This window comes from Leptonychotes weddellii, chromosome 11 (genome assembly GCF_054177405.1).
Source record: "Leptonychotes weddellii isolate Sample4059 chromosome 11, ASM5417740v2, whole genome shotgun sequence".
In the NCBI taxonomy this organism is placed as follows: Eukaryota; Metazoa; Chordata; class Mammalia; order Carnivora; family Phocidae; genus Leptonychotes; species Leptonychotes weddellii.
Genome location: NC_138379.1, coordinates 58,305,402 through 58,322,093, shown reverse-complemented (window position 1 = coordinate 58,322,093; position 16,692 = coordinate 58,305,402). Strand labels below are relative to the sequence as shown.

At 36.1% G+C, this 16,692-nt stretch overlaps 1 protein-coding gene across 1 annotated transcript in view; it reads right to left on the bottom strand.

Moving 5' to 3' along the window:
- LOC102742624 (transmembrane protein 135) overlaps positions 1-7,225 on the bottom strand; it is a 50,888-nt gene extending 43,663 nt beyond the window's left edge. The window contains exons 1-3 of the mRNA XM_081798433.1: positions 7,100-7,225; positions 6,953-6,987; positions 6,561-6,575 (exon numbers count right to left, since the gene is read on the bottom strand). Coding sequence (XP_081654559.1) covers positions 6,561-6,575; positions 6,953-6,987; positions 7,100-7,225 — 176 coding nt within the window. The remainder of the gene's footprint in view (positions 1-6,560; positions 6,576-6,952; positions 6,988-7,099) is intronic.
- Between the last annotated feature and the right edge of the window lie 9,467 nt (positions 7,226-16,692).

Sequence of the window (16,692 nt, the reverse complement as noted above, 5' to 3'; positions counted from 1 at the left end):
CCAGTGGGGTATACATATAAGTGAAAAGTGCTACAATATTACAGAAAGTGTATCAATATAAGGTACACAGTGTTATAGGAGCACAAAGGAAGGGTGCCTAACCTTGGCTTTGTCATGGAAGGCTATCCAGAAAAATGACATATTTAAGGTGGTATGTAAAGGAAGAAGAGGAAGAAGAAAGCAGGGAGAGACAGTATCTGTAAGATTTAGAGAAAAGAGAACATTGAGTGTTTTGGGAACTGAGGAAGTTTAATGTAACTGGAGCCTGGAGACAAGGAAGCAGAGTGGAGGGAGACTGGCACAGGCCAGATCACCCCAAATTGAGTTTGAAATTTACCTATAAGGCAAAAGGCCCTATGCTCCACAAGAATGACATGACCAGATTTGTGTTTAACAATGATATTCCAAGTAGAGTTTTCAGGACCTACTACTGAATCTCATCTCATTATTTACTTCTAAATTAATCTAATTTAGTAATATTTGTTTAAACTTTGTAACATGTCAACTTACAAACTGAATTCTGTTGAAAGCAACAGATATTAAAGCCATCTAAAAACTTATATTGTTCTTTAAGATAATAGATTAAACCACACATCAACTTTAAGACAGATTTCTAATATCTTTTGATAGATTAACAAATTAGTTTAAAAATAATAACTCCTTTCAAAACCATAACTAAATACAGACATAAAGTATGAAACTTAATGACACTATAAAATCAAGGTCATGAGGCGCCTGGGTGGCTCAGTCAGTTGGGCGTCTGCCTTCGGCTCAGGTCATGATCCCAGAGTCCTGGGATTGAGCCTCGCATCGGGCTCCGTGCTCAGCAGGGAGACTGCTTCTCCCTCTCCCTCTGCTTGCCTGTCTGCCTGCTTGTGATCTCTTTCTCTCTCTGTCAAATAAATAAATAAAATCTTTAAAAAAATAAATAAATAAAATCAAGGTCATTAACACTAGCTGTTGCAGTAAACAAGCCAAAAAATCTCAGTGCTTTAACATAATGAAGACCGATTACTTGCTTGTCACTATCCAAGTAGGAATTCATCTAGACTGTCTCTGCCTCAGAGAGTAATCTCATTTCTGGCAACCATAATGGAGTTCTAGATATTGCTCTGTGTGTATATGATTAATAAAGTCACATCATTTATTGTAGGAACAGGGAAGGATGATGAAAACTAAGACTACCAATGAGTCATTTCAGACGAAGTTATATACTTTTGTGTAACTAACACCATATCCAGAGAACTATGAAGCAATCCTTATTCTTCTACACATTCATTCATTTGTCCCACAATTATTAAGCACTGAGGCAGCAGAGTTAAAAGGGGAGGGCTACAGAATCAGACAAGCAAGTTGTATAAATCCTGTGTCTGTTTATAGGTAAAATGCAAAAAATAGCACCAACTTCATATAATTATTATACTAAGTGCTCAATATCACCTATTACTACTGCTTCTGTTATTACTGTGAAGTTACAAACTACAAAGGTGAGTGTATGGTAGTTCCTGTCCTCAGTAGTGGGAGGACTATAAAGAAAATGTAATAATCCCTACCCATGTCAAACTCATCGGCTTAAACCCTAAGTTGAAAGATCGAGCCACGAATAGCAAGAGGAAATTGGACAGCATCTGCCAGGACATTAACACCATTATCTAAAAGGTCCAACATTACAGTCCTCCCTCCAAAGATACAAAGATATAATCACGTTATAACCTAATTATTTACAAATCTGGGACAATACATATGACATAAACTGTCAAATGAAAAGTTGACTGGACCTGGAAAAGGATTCCACAGACATACGAATGCGTAAACTGTGGCATATAAGGGAACGTTACTCAGCAGTGAAAAAAAACGAACTGGTGATATACTCAACAGAACAGATGAATCTCAAAAAAATGTGGAGGAGAAGCCAGACCCAACACTGTATACTGTGTGATTCTACTTATAGGAAATTCTAGGGAAAGAATCTCATTTATAGTGACAGGAAACAGATCGGCATTTCCCTGGTACCAGGGATGGGGTAAGGGTAGGAAGTGACTGCAAAACTGAATGCACAAGAGAACCTGTAGAGACTAATGATTAAATCACTTGACCTCAGAGGGCTTCCGTTTCCTCAAATGTAAAATCACATAGTATGACTTCCCGTAAGAGCACCGCTGTAGGACAAAGAGTTAGGTCTGAAACAGAGAAGGTGCTCAATACACTGTTACTGCCTGGGGTTTTGTTGGTGGTCTTTTGGGAGGAGACGGGGAAAGCGCCAGAGGGTTTGAGCATCGTAACACATAGCTTTCTAAACACAGGATTAAATGCCTGCAATTAAAGAGTTAAAAAATCTCAAAACTACTCACTGAACACAGAATTTATCATCCTTTAGGCATTATAATTTTAAGATGACAAAACCAGCAAATCAACCTCAGGGAGGGAAATGAGTGACAAAAGACAGAAAAGATGGAGCACTAGGGGAGGGTGTGGAGGAGAAGGGGCTCCTGAAGTCTTCTTAGTCCCTTCTAAGAGGATCTCATGGGAAATCCTAAGTTTGATGGCTCTTACCAGCCTTAGAACTCCACTTCTGCAAATATTTTGGGGGGACTGAGTTGAGTAATGGAGGGAAGAAAAAGGGACTGTTTGCAGGGATACCCTGATATTTTTTGAGAAACTTTAGAAAGGGATGTTTTACTTTCCCCCAAGCTTTATTAAAAGTAAAATTCTACACAGATAAAAAACTAAAATAAAAAGGTTTTAATTCATCAAACTACTTGGAAAAATGAAGTTTTTTTTTTTTAACACACACACAAAACACAATGAATTTATATGCAAAACACAATGAATTTATATGCAAACAGTCTTCTTTACCTCAAAAACAAAAACCAACCCTATCTGACCAGCCTGAATGAGGAACAAGCAGTGTTGCAACACAGTTCAGTAAACAAACAGTAAAGCCATCTGGAAGGTATTTCTGAGATATCAATCATGTGGCATTGATAATTTAGAAATGCAAGAGAAAGGAAAGACAGCTATTCTTACTTGAGCAGTGTTTCACTTACTGGAGCCAACAACATTAATGACTTAGAATGGTCTTAAGGTTATCATGAATTTTGACAGAAATGACTGTTCATCTACAAATAGGTCGAGAGATATATATGTTCTGCTATAGTGAGAGGTTAACTCTTTTCTTTCTAGTGAACATTCTTGTCCCAGTTTAGACTCCATAATTAATTTATGATAAGCCGGAGTCTGAGATTCTCATTTTTAGTTCTGGCTCTTTGACTAAACAGTTACAAAACCTTAAACAGAAACATATTGAGATTCTCAGCCTTAGTTTCTCCAAGTATAAAATGAAAGGACTGAATTGAACAGTCCTTCAGATTCTGCAAAACTTAAAAATTCTGATGCAAATTATCCACAAATTTTTATGATTTGCTCAAACCTGATACAGTCCCAGTCTGATTCTAGGTTTCAAAGTAAAACCAAAGTAAAAAACCAAATCAATACCAAATTTGTATGAGGTGCACTGGAACATATTCTAGAGACCACTGAAGATACCTTCTTTGTTCTAAGTAGAAAAAATATTGTATAATTAACACTCTACCCAAAGTAAAAAAACTTCTAATATCAACTAAATAGTCAAAATCATATTTTACCTTCAAGGGCTTATCTATTTCTGTACTAGTCCATCATATTTCCATATGTGGAAATTATCTGAGCTCTGTTGAATTAAGTACTATAGCAAATAACCAGGGTATACCGCTTACAGTACCATCTACATTTTTTATAAGCTGACTTTCTGCAACATACTCTTGCTTTTACCAGTTTTGAAAGGTGAAACATTCATGTGCAACATTTTACAGGAAAATATTGTAGAGTATTTAATGTGTATATAATCTAATATTTAGCAAGAAAATATCTCAGAACATTTAACAAACCTCCACTGGGAAATGTTTAAGAATATATTAAAAAGCTGACAAGATTTATATACACACACAGTTTTAGGATTACCTATGTTCTGCTTTAAAGATGGCAAAACTGATATATGGGCACACCTAAGTAATTCTAATTACATCTTAATTCCCTCCTAAATACCATCCTAGCTAATGTCTGTTCCTTATAGTTTTTTTTATTTTCCTTTGCATATGTAAACTGAAATGCTGGGGAGTCAAAAGCAGTAACAGTATTTAAAAATGCAGAAAGTACTTTCTTTTCAGTGCTACATGATTAGGGGGCCCTGTGGAGCTTGGCAGTAGGGGAAAATGGGAGGAAAACTTTAAAATCCAAACTAGCTTGGCTTTTCTCACTATGAGACTCTAACTTGGTGAAAAATGTATTTTGTCTTCCAACAAGTTTGTATGTGTGGGCTATATTTTAGGTTTTCAGTATCCTGCCAGACAAATACTTAATACACAGAGTGGTTTTTTTTTTTTTTTTTAATTTTTGGTAACAGTATATCAACACTCCACATTATCTTAGAGTTAGTCCAGTACCCTTTCCTAGAACATATAGTCACCCAACAGCCAAGTGGCTAATAGGCAGGCTTTGGCCTTAAGGAGCCTGTACCGGTTGCTAGAACTTAAAGATGGGAATTTACTTTGACTTCAAGCCATGCCTTGTTCTGCATCTCATTTTTGTAGAAGAAAGGGAAGGAAATTCAAGCTTCAGAGGCAAAATTCCAAGAGGCTAAAGAGGAGGGAGAATTAAGTGAAAGTACAAAAGACAATCACACAGTAGGATAAAAGAATTATGATATTCTGGTATTTAGTTTGAAATAAAATTACCCAATGTAATAGTAACACTTCACATAACTTTTTTTTTAAGTAGAAAAATTGTAGAGGTCTGAACGTGGAGATAAGAGCTTCTCAAATATTCATTCATGTAAATGAAAGAGAAAATGAAGAAGAAAGAGGTTAAGGGTTATTTGTTCTAGAAATACAACAGATGCCTCTTTTCTCCTTAAGGGAAAAAAGATTTCTTTAGAAACCTGTGCACTTAGAAATCATATTTTATAAATGTCTTGTCTGGCCTTCTTTAGTATGAGAACATGGACTTGAAAATACGGTATTTCCTTCTCAAGAGTCCATTCACTCCTGCCACAAATTCTACACTGGAGTCCATAGAGCACATTTGCCATAAGACTTCGAAAGCACAAAGTATTTGGCATCTTTTGGCCGTTCCAAAAACGAAGTCAGCAAGTCAGGAGGGAAGAATGGACTGGTGGAACCTAAGAGACATGTATGGGGTAGAACACGAGGGAGCTAATAAGCAGAAAAGCATGGACAGAGAGGAAAGCTTTGAGGGAAGCACGCAGATTGTTATAAGCCACATTTGTGAAGACATTTCAAGTGAGTCTGGAGTTAGCCCTGAAAGGCACAGCATAATTCACAAATTTACAATTACCATTTTAGCTTTGCCTACCCGTAAGGGAAGTAGCTGGCTGAAGAGTGAGAGCCAGGTCCTAAGGGAACGTGGGAAAGAAAACCAGACACTGAGAGGGTTTCACTTTGAGTGTTGAGCAGCTTTCAGACCTGAAAGTTCTGTTCGCATTTTTAGCTCGGGAAAGGAAGGCCTTCTGAATTACCACCACCCTCCTTCCACCCACTCTAAAGACCGGTCTAAAAAAAATAAAAATAAAAATAAATAAAGACCGGTCTAGAGATCTATGTTTCCCAAAACAGTACAAAATTCATTTCATAAATATCGTATCTGGTATCCTTGTTTAAAAACACTCAAATTTCGGGGCGCCTGGGTGGCTCAGTCGTTAAGCGTCTGCCTTCGGCTCGGGTCATGATCCCAGGGTCCTGGGATCGAGCCCCGCATCGGGCTCCCTGCTCCGCGGGAAGCCTGCTTCTCCCTCTCCCACTCCCGCTGCTTGTGTTCCCTCTCTCGCTGTCAAATAAATAAAATCTTAAAAAAAAAACAAAAAACAAAAAAACACTCAAATTTCATTTAGTTTCACTAGTACACTGGAGACCAGCTCTATCTACATTGTTAGCATAGAACTCAAGCACCCAAAGTAAATAGTGCTTACCAAACAATGGTCTGGGGTGGGGGGGAATGCAGATAAACAATAAGGAGAGACTTGAATAACTTGAAAGCAAGTTACTTAATGGCCTGGCCCGCAGTTCCTTTCTCTATAAGACAGGAGGAAAAAACAAAACTCCCTTAAAAAATTGTAGTGAACATGAAATAAAATGAAGTAACATAAAATCATCTATCAAGAGCAGTGCCTGGCACATGATAAGTATTCAGTATGTGTTGGGTTCTCCCTTCACCTAGGGTCTTGTATTCTTCAATATGTGGTGCTCTCCCTCCCCCCACTCTTGGTATTTGGAACTTTTCTCTGAATCTATGATCTCGGCTATTAAAAATCTACATGCAAATCCCAAGTGATGCTTTCATTTTGTGAGCAATAAGATATTTGCTCTATTTTTCCTTTATAACCATAGTTTCTTAGAAGGACTAAAGATCGTGGAAACACAAATATCAATGAATGAGAGAAAGAGAAGACCTAAAATAATAACAGGAGTAAATAGCAAGGAATAAAGGACACTAGGAAAGGACAGTACCCTTGAAGTCGAATGCTGTCAAGAAGGTTAAAAGGAAAGTATTTCTGAATAAGAACATGGGTAAGTGGTAACAATATTTACATAATGTTTTATTTGAGCCTCACAATATCCATTTTACAGATAAAAAGATTGAGGTTTAGGAAGACAATTGTCTGGTCTAGGATTGTTAAGTTAATAAGTTATTAGATGAGGAACCAGAATTAGAATCTAAGACTTTTCACTCTAAATCCTATATTCATTCATTCTATTATCCATTCTAGACCTAATGAAGACAGAACTCAAACTCTGAGAAGTGAAAAGTTTTGGATGGAAAAATGCGATCACTAGATAAAATCAATAAATGTGAGGTTTTTAACAATAAAATGATGAAGAAAGGCATGATAACAGCTTACCAGGTAGAAAGATCCAACTTCAGAAATGAGAAAATCTAGGCATAATAAAAAGTTTAAAGGTGAAATTCTCCAAAGCGAAGAAGTCTGGTTTATGCCCTGAGAAACAGAAAGGATTTTCCAAGAGTTCTACATTCCAAAGTAACATACTGTAAAAGTCCTCAATAGAGACAGCAATATCATAACAATCAAAAATAAAATGACAGCTCCATAGTCAATCAGGACATCAATCAGAATCACCACAATGCTGGGAACAGAAGGATCCACAGAGATCATCTCTAGTCTTATATCTGCTAAAGTATCACTGTCCAACAGAAATATAATGCAAGCTATGTGTATATAATTTTAAATCTGCTAATGGCCATATATTAAAAAGAAAAGTAAAAGATGAGAAATTAATTTCAATAATATATTTTACATAACCCAATATATCTAAGATATATCATATCAACAAATAATCAACATAATTATTAGTGAGATATTTACACCTTTTTCTGCACTAAGTCTTCAAAATCTAGTGTGTGCTTTATACTTATAGCACACTAAATTTGGACTAGCCCCATTTCAAGTGCTCAAGAGCTATAAGTGGCTGGTGGCTACCATACAGAACAATGAACTTCTACATAATCACAAAAGTAACAACAGCCTGCATATGTTAAGTTACTTTCTAAATATTAAAATTAATACTGTGATAACAGAATGTGAGATACAATTTTCTTCTCTTCATTGATATTAGAACCATGAAAACCTCATAGAAATCCATACTAAGTTAATGTGACCATACTGTAGTTCAGGGGGTGGTTATTGATCAATTGAACCCAGTAAGATTATGATTACAGACATATTTTTACTGCTGGTACATAATTTTCAAGGGGGGCTTTTCTTCTAAGGATTATAGTCAACAAGGAAACAATCACAAATGACCTTTCTAAAAAGTAAGCTGATAAGTAACCTGATATAGTGTCATGAGAAGTATATTATAACTGGGACTTGACATAAGAAAAACAGAATTGAGATTTTTACAGATGTTCTCTCAGGTATGTATGATCTGAATATGATAAAACTGAAAGCTTATCTAAAAAAAACCAACAACTTTTGAAAGTCAACAGAAATCTGTAGTCTTAAGAATAATGATGGCCAATACCTCTCCAGAAAATGTTATTGTGTAGAACTTTTAACATTTGTAGCATTATGAAGGAAGATATGCAACTCTGCTTTAATAATAAACAGAAGAGTCTGACAAGTCATGTAAGTCAAAACTATGTTTGAAACTGCTTACATTTTGGTGAAAAAAATAAGAAGGCAAGAATTCATGCAAAAAATTCGGGTATGATAAATCATATGGTAAATATAAATAGAAGTTTGTCTCTTCACATTATTAGAGGTTATAATTTCTGAATCAGAAGCACTAAGGAAATGTTCTTTTGATATATACTGTGGCACTTTTCTTGAAGTGAATTCTGATTTGATTAATTGAAATTAGAAAAGCACAAGTAATTAAAAAAAACCCTTCCTTCCTTAAAACTAGGCATTTTTTGGCTGGGTGATAGACACTGGGGAGGGTATGTGCTATGGTGAGTGCTATGAATTGTGTAAGACTGTTGAATCACAGACCTGTACCTCTGAAACAAATAATACATTATATGTTAAAAAAAAGAAGAAGATAGTAGGAAGGGAAAAATGAAGGGGGGGGAAATCAGAGGGGGAGACGAACCATGAGAGATTATGGACTCTGAGAAACAAACTGAGGGTTCTAGAGGGGAGGGGGGTGGAGGGATGGGTTAGCCTGGTGATGGGTATTAAAGAGGGCACGTTCTGCATGGAGCACTGGGTGTTATATGCAAACAATGAATCATGGAACACTACATCAAAAACTAATGACATAATGGTGATTAACATAACATAATAAAATAAAAAACTAGCCATTTTTAAAAGCAAATTTTGGAATCTATAATTCTATCAATATAACAAATTGAAGCTTAAATACCGATTTTTAACATGAAAATCTAAGTAAAATTCTTCGAAACTTAGAAAAACAAAGAATTTAAACTGCTTAAGAAAGACTAGGAAAAGGGCGCCTGGGTGGCTCTGTTGTTAAGCATCTGCCTTTGGCTCAGGTCATGGTCCCAGGGTCCTGGGATCGAGCCCCACATCGGGCTCCCTGCTCCGCGGGAAGCCTGTTTCTCCCTCTCCCACTCCCCTTCCTTGTGTTCCCTCTCTTGCTGTGTCTCTCTCTCTGTCAAGTAAATAAAATCTTAAAAAAAAAAAAAAAGAAAGACTAGGAGAGGCATCTTTTCAATCTAGATGCTCTATGAAACCTAGACTTCTAAGAGAAAAACCTCAAACAGCTGGAATCCAGCTTAGATACACAAAATAAATCATTTCTGACTGAAAATTCACTCTCAAAAGCTCTAATCAGGTTTCCACAAGCAACAAAACAAAACAAAGAACATCAATAACACTAGTAAACTGGGTTTACTAATTGTGCAGCAACAAAAAAACACAATAGAAAAGAGGAGACAGAAAAGAATTCCTTGTTAAATCCATGATCATCCATCCAGTACCTTTGACCCTTAAGGTCAGAATTTGTTCCTAATACACTCTTGAAATAAAGATGTAGGAGGTTTTCTCATTCTAATTCAAATCCTCAGGTCACTTATTGAAAACTGAAGTCATCTAAAATGTGATAGTTGATAGAGTGTGTATAAATGACGAAGTCATATAAATATTCATACTTAGGCCATCTTTAGAAAAAAGTAGGTGTACTTAATCTCCCCTGAAAATAAATAAGACTTTACTATAGCTACCCTGTATTCCAAAGCACACTGTCTTACAGGGAAATAAGAATATGGATCATGACATTTAGTTTCATATATTGTTTTTTTAAATGTATATCATGCAAAATATTCTCTACTTTCATGAAAACTTTTTATGTATTACCAAAAGCAATAAAGAAATCCAAGCTGTAAATAAAACAAGAAATAAACTTAAGTAACGATCAGAAGCTTACTACTACCTTCGGGGGGGGGGGGGGAACAAAACTTTTCCAATGAAATGTTTTTCCTCCAAAATACTTTGTTTTTCTTTTTCTGTATAATAAAACTCCCATAACTCCATGTGAAATCAGACATAGCATGTCTTCCACTCTTTAAAGGGGGGTGGACAAGAGAGAGGGAGAATTAGAAAGGAACTTCCCTCTGATCATTTAGAACTCTCTCAGTTCAATAATCAATCTTCTCCTACATACCTAAATAAATGACACAAAGTGATTATTTTTTCATCTACTCCCTTCCCATGTAGGGACAAGAAGCCCAATTAAAAAACACTGCTTAGCAATGTCCACAATAGCCAAACTATGGAAAGAGCCAAGATGTCCATCAACAGATGAATGGATAAAGAAGATGTGGTATATATATATACACACACACAATGGAATATTATGCAGCCATCAAAAGGAATGAGATCTTGCGTGGATGGAACTGGAGGGTATTATGCTGAGTGAAACAAGTCAATCAGAGAAAGACATATATCGTATGACCTCACTGATATGAGGAATTCTTAATCTCAGGAAATAAACTGAGGGTTGCTGGAGTGGTGGGGGGTGGGAGGGATGGGGCGGCTGGGTGATAGACATTAGGGAGGGGATGTGCTATGGTGAGTGCTGTGAAGTGTGTAAGACTGTTGAATCACAGACCTGTACCTCCGAAACAAATAATACAATATATGTTAAAAAAAAAAAAAAAGAAGAAGAAGATAGCAGGAAGGGAAAAATGAAGAGGGGGAAATCGGAGGGCGGACGAACCATGAGAGACAATGGACTCTGAGAAACAAACTGAGGGTTCTAGAGGGGAGGGGGGTGGGAGGATGGGTTAGCCTGGTGATGGGTATTAAAGAGGGCATGTGTTGAATGGAGCACTGGGTATTATCCACACACAATGAATCATGGAACACTACATCAAAAACTAATGATGTATGGTGATTAACATAACATAGTACAAAAAAAAAGTACTGCTTTTTATTAACCTGTTAATAACATATTTTATGTGAATATATAATCAGACTTCACTAGTCACTTTATGGAACAGTTTTACTCTAAAGGAAAACTACAGCAATTATGACTTGTGCCCTCCACAATCTGCTTTTTGTGTTACTCTCACCATATGCTATGAGTGCCCCCAAATCCCCATTCTACTCTTTTTCAATCCTTCTCCTCACCTGTGTCTGTTATTTAAATTTTCAGTCCAGGGCACCTGGGTGGCTCAGTCAGTTAAGCATCTGCCTTCGGCTCAGGTCATGATCCCAGGGTCCTGGGATGGAGCTCCAGCATTGGGTTCCCAGCTCAGTGGAGAGTCCGCTTCTCCCTTTCCCTCCGCCCCTCCCCCACTCATGCTCCCACTCTCTCCCTTTCCCTCCATCTCTGGCCCTCCCAAATAGATAAATATTTTTTAAAAAATGAATTTTCAGTCCAAAATGTTCTGATAAAATCAGTGTAAAAGACCAGTAGGAAAGGATGTGGATACCAAGGATGGTGTCTTGCAGACTGCTGGATACTTACCCAATATCCATTCTCCCTTTCTAAGTAACAGAAATCATTGTCTAGTTATGCTGTTAATCAGAACAAAAGACCACAATTCCCAGCCTGTATGGCCATATGACTGAATTCTAAATAATGAAATGAGAGCAAAAGTATTAGTGGGGCTTTGTTTAAAGAAAGCTGAATCTGATAGAAGTGGTCCATTTTTTTCTTTTTTCACTATTCATCTCCCTTCTGGCCTGTAAGACAGACACAGTGGCTGGAGTTCCAGCTGCCATCCTAGTATAGGAAGTGATCTCAGGAATGAAATACATTCACAAGGCTGATGAAACAGATAGTGGGTCCGGACACAATGACTATGGCGTTGCCATATCAGCCCTGGACTGCCCACCTCGTGTCCTCTTTTATGTAAGAAATAAATTTCTCTCACAAAGTTTAAGCCACTGTATTTTGGGTTCTTCAGTCTTAAACACTGAATCCTAAGTAATCCACAGGGACTAAAAAATAAGAAAGAAAATGTAAAAGTTTTATTTTTTCATGGGCCATATTCTTCCCGATATCACATAAAGTGATTTAGCATAATGGTTAATATCACAGACTGGATTCAAACAGCTGGGTCCAGGTCCTGGCTCTGCCACTTACCAACAGGTTAGTTTATCCTCTCTGTACCTCAGTTTACCCATCTGTAAAAGTGGGATGATGATAATAATGGGACTACCCCCATAGGATTGTTTTGAGTATCAATTAATACATGTAAAGTACTTTAACAACACTTGGCACAATATAAGTGTTATATCTATGTTAGCTATATGATTACCTCTGTAGATACTTTTAATAACAACAAATAGCCTTGATTATAAATTTATATTTCAATACTAAATGGATTTGAGGAAATTGCTCAACACAAGGAGATTTTCTCAAACATATACCAAGTCCAACACTGGAAGATGGGTGCAGCCAAATATATCTGCTTAGTAAGAGAAGATTTATTTCACTGGGAAATTTTTAAAAAGTATTTCCAAGAAAGGATAATGACATCATTCAATGAGAAAACAATTTTTTAATTTTACCGCTTAGTAGGTTAAATGAATCATTAAAGAAAAAGCAATTTTTATAGTATCTTGGTAATTTATAAGCATGATCATATGATCATTAACTCAAAGAATATAAAACCTGGAAGCATTTTCTTTAAACAGCATGAGACACTGAGGAAAATTTAATTCCAACACGTGCATAATCAGTTTACCACATTTACAAATAGAATACTACAGTCCTTAAACAGTAGATGTTTCATTTGACTTATAAATTTTGCACTGACATCACCCATTGTTCTGATAATTTCTCTTACCCATCCTAGTACTCTTGACCTCATCTCTTTAATGGTGAGATTATTAAAGTCCATCTGTATAGGCATACTCCATTCCAAACACCAATACACATGAAAACCAAAAGGAGTAAGCACGTAATATTGGTGTTTCAATCAACTTTATTACTAAATCACCTTTCACTGAGTACCGACTACCTGTGTCTTGTCCTATAATATTAACTCCATCTTGAAAAGGTTCAGTGTGTATGTGTATTTTTGTTTTTTTGCCTGCTCCAGTGAAAAGTAGCTGTTCCTTAGAGACATATATGCCCTGTAGCCATCTCAAATGAAGGCTATTTGTTTACTAATCACATTCTTCCTTGTTCTCTATTTCTAACTTTACACCATTTATCTTCGATTCTTTAGTAAAGACCCTGATCACTTGAGGCTCATGCCATTCAGTCATACCACCCCCTCTGCCTCCGCATCACTGTTGTATCTACTAATCTCTTGTCATTCTTCCATATTCATCAAAGGCTTTGGAACTTAACTCAGTCTTCTCTGCATTCCAAATCTTTCCATTATTCTGGGTGACTTCCGTATCCACATGTGTGATCCATGTACTCCTCTGGCCTTCCCGATTCCATTAAGTAACTCCACGTCAGCTCAGCCATTTACTTCCACAGTTATTATCATAATCTTGCCATCCTAACTGTTCTTGAATCGTTTATTCAAGCAGTCCATCTTATTACTTCCAATTGTCTTGATGAACTACTCTCACCATGAAGATCCGTCTCTTAAGAGACTTCCAATTCATTAGCTGCGTAGTGCTTCCCACCTATCAATGCTTTCTTCTTCACTATCCTCCTAATCTAGTTTAAATTCCATGATCCTAGGAAACATTCTATTACTCTAAACTCCTTTCCCATTCAGTCTTTGCATCGCCTCCATTGGCAAAACTGCAACCATCGTGAAACTAACTACTTTCTCCGTAAATATAATGAAGCTGGTATGTCCTGCTAGGGAAACTACTACACAAAGCAAAATATAATCACCATGCTCAATGGATCCTGAATATGGCCCAGCAATCCTATCATTTTTTCTCTGATCTATACAAAACAAGTATTTCAAATCCTCCAAATTCTGACCCTACCTTCTACTTTACTGAGAAACACAAAGGTTCACAGACATGACTTTTCAATGAAAAGTGGAAGACATTCATGCCTGACAGTTTCTGCTTTGCACCATTTTCTTTTCCTTCCCTCCTACCATTAGACAGCAGTTAAAGCTATGAACATGAGATAGCTATTTACAGTGAGAATTCAGAGAGAGATAAGAAGAGAGTTTAGAACCAGTCTTTGAAGAATTCTAAGATTTGATGGCTGAGTAGAGGAGAATGAAGCTTCAAATCAAGGTATAAATTTTGCACCAAAAACAAGTCAGCTACATTTTGTGTCTTTGTTTATGCAGTCATACATACATACACACACTCATATTTATACAAGAAACTGGTTTTGAAGGCAAATATAACTCTAGTGTTTTCCAACAATATTAAACATTAGCCCTTTGACAGATGAAATTTGGAAATGTTATCATTGCTGAGGTCCAAAAAAATCTTTTCCCCTGTGGAAATGAAATAATCTCCTTGACAGAATTTTACTAGCCAAGGGTGGTGGGGAGAAACATGAAATTATTACCCTTTGTAGACATAAAACTTTCTAGCTGGAATAAAGATAGCTCTTGCTCATCAAGAGCATATGTAGATTTAAGATCCTTAACTATAAACAGTAGGCTTCAGGCCTGGGTGGTCTGTGTTATTTCCAATAATATATAAATTGGCTTATCCTCAAAATAAATATTTCCTTTTTCATTACTGAGTCATGGAAGAGATTCAATCTTTGTTTAAAAAAGAAAGGTTTTCAATAAAGTCTTTTAGATATAAGTCCATATATTCAATAGATAGTTCAGGATACTATTCTTCATTAAATGCATATGAAAAGATCTTAACTGATTTTCTCAATACCTCAAGAACACTCAGTAAACTGGGGAGATGCTTAATGAGAAATGAATCCTCCCCATGCATTTAATGATCACTGATATTTTTTGCATAGTGTTTAATAATGATTCAGGGGATGAAATGAACATCAAAATACCCTGTATTCCTGTTTTTATCTCAGAGATAACTTATTACTATATTATTTGGCATAACATACAAGCCCCCTAAAGACTATTTTTAAACGAACATGTCTTTCATTTTCTTTAAATTTTATATCAAAATGACAGCTGATTAGGTTAAATGTGTCTTTAAGAGAATATTTAAATATTTTATAAATGATGCATATGAATTATTTTAAAGCCTTCAGATCCTTATCAAACTTTGGTCTAAAAATAAGGAAAAGTAGCATATAAATGAAAGGAAGCACATTTCCTTTTTCTTTTTTTTTTGAAAAAGAGTAGAAGAGGGGAAAACACTGGGGAGTAACATACTCCATTTATGTACAATATGGCAAAATGGCTCCATGAAACCATCCACAGAATTGTTTTTCTCTTTCACGATGAAAAGAGTCCAGTATTCTTCATGCATGATAGGAACTCGGTCTGACTCATTCAGGATTTGTTTCCATACCTGCCTAATGAGTTGGCCAGAATATATTCTAAAGTCATAACAAAGACATATCATCAGTGTGTAAAGATTCCAAAATCATCATGACCAGATGTGTAGGACTGAAAATCTTGGCTTCTGGCTGGGTTTCTCACAGTTGGTCTATAAAATGAGAATTAAATACTATTTGTTCTAGCTCTAAATTTCCTCCTTCTAAAAGAGTTGATCTAAGTGTGAAACACTTTCTCTATGAAAAGTTAATGAACATTATGAGGAAATGTTTGAGCTGCAACTGGCTGTTTTCCAGACGGGTACACATATACTCAGATGTTCACTCAGCTCTTATATAACCCAATACTCAGACCTGCAGCTGTGGAATACTAACACTACTTTATAACAGTAATTATATAGTACCCTATATAATTAATATGATACTTTTTATTTTATTATCTAAATGATAAAAAATTTCACCGTCGATTCTTAGTTTTCCTAATAACTGAAAATTTGTGACAAACACCATAGCCATCTTTTAATTATAAAAATCTTTATTGTATTGTGATAACATAGGCAGAAAAAAGCTACACATTTTTAATAATGAGGAAGCTAAGATTAAGCTTGAGTTTGAATCCAAACATTCATTATGCTAGTATTACTGGATGCATTAAACTCAGTCTAAATGAATAGAAATCGAATATGTTGGGCGAGGAAGGCACATTTTAAGTAAAAACGATACTATTTTGTAAAAAGAATAATGGGAAATAAAGAATACATGCCATCTTTAAATTATTCTAGTTAAAATATGAAAACAGGATTTTCTTTTCTTCCCTGTTGTAAGACAGTACTAGCCAGGAGCCATGAGCGTGCAATACAGGAAACCTTTCATGTACTTGTGGAAAACTTCACTTCAGAGTTGTAATTTAAACATTAGTAATTGTGCTTTATAAAACAAATATTTTATCAACCCAGGGACGTGTCCACTCAGGAAGAGTGTGTGATTTCTATCATAAACTTCATAAAGGATGGTCCTTTTTCATACTTGTGTCACTCCTTATTCTGCTTGTTATTGAACAAAATTCTGGGGTGTAACATACCATTAAAACAATGAATTGAGGAGGAGGAGCAAGATGGCGGAGGAGTAGGACACCTAAATTTCGTCTGGACCCAGGAATTCAGCTAGATAGGGATCAAACCATTCTGAACACCTACGAATTCAACAGGAGATCGAAGAAAAGAATAGCAGCAACTCTCTGAACAGAAAAGCAACAACTTTCTGGAAGGTAGGACATGCGGAGAAGTGAATC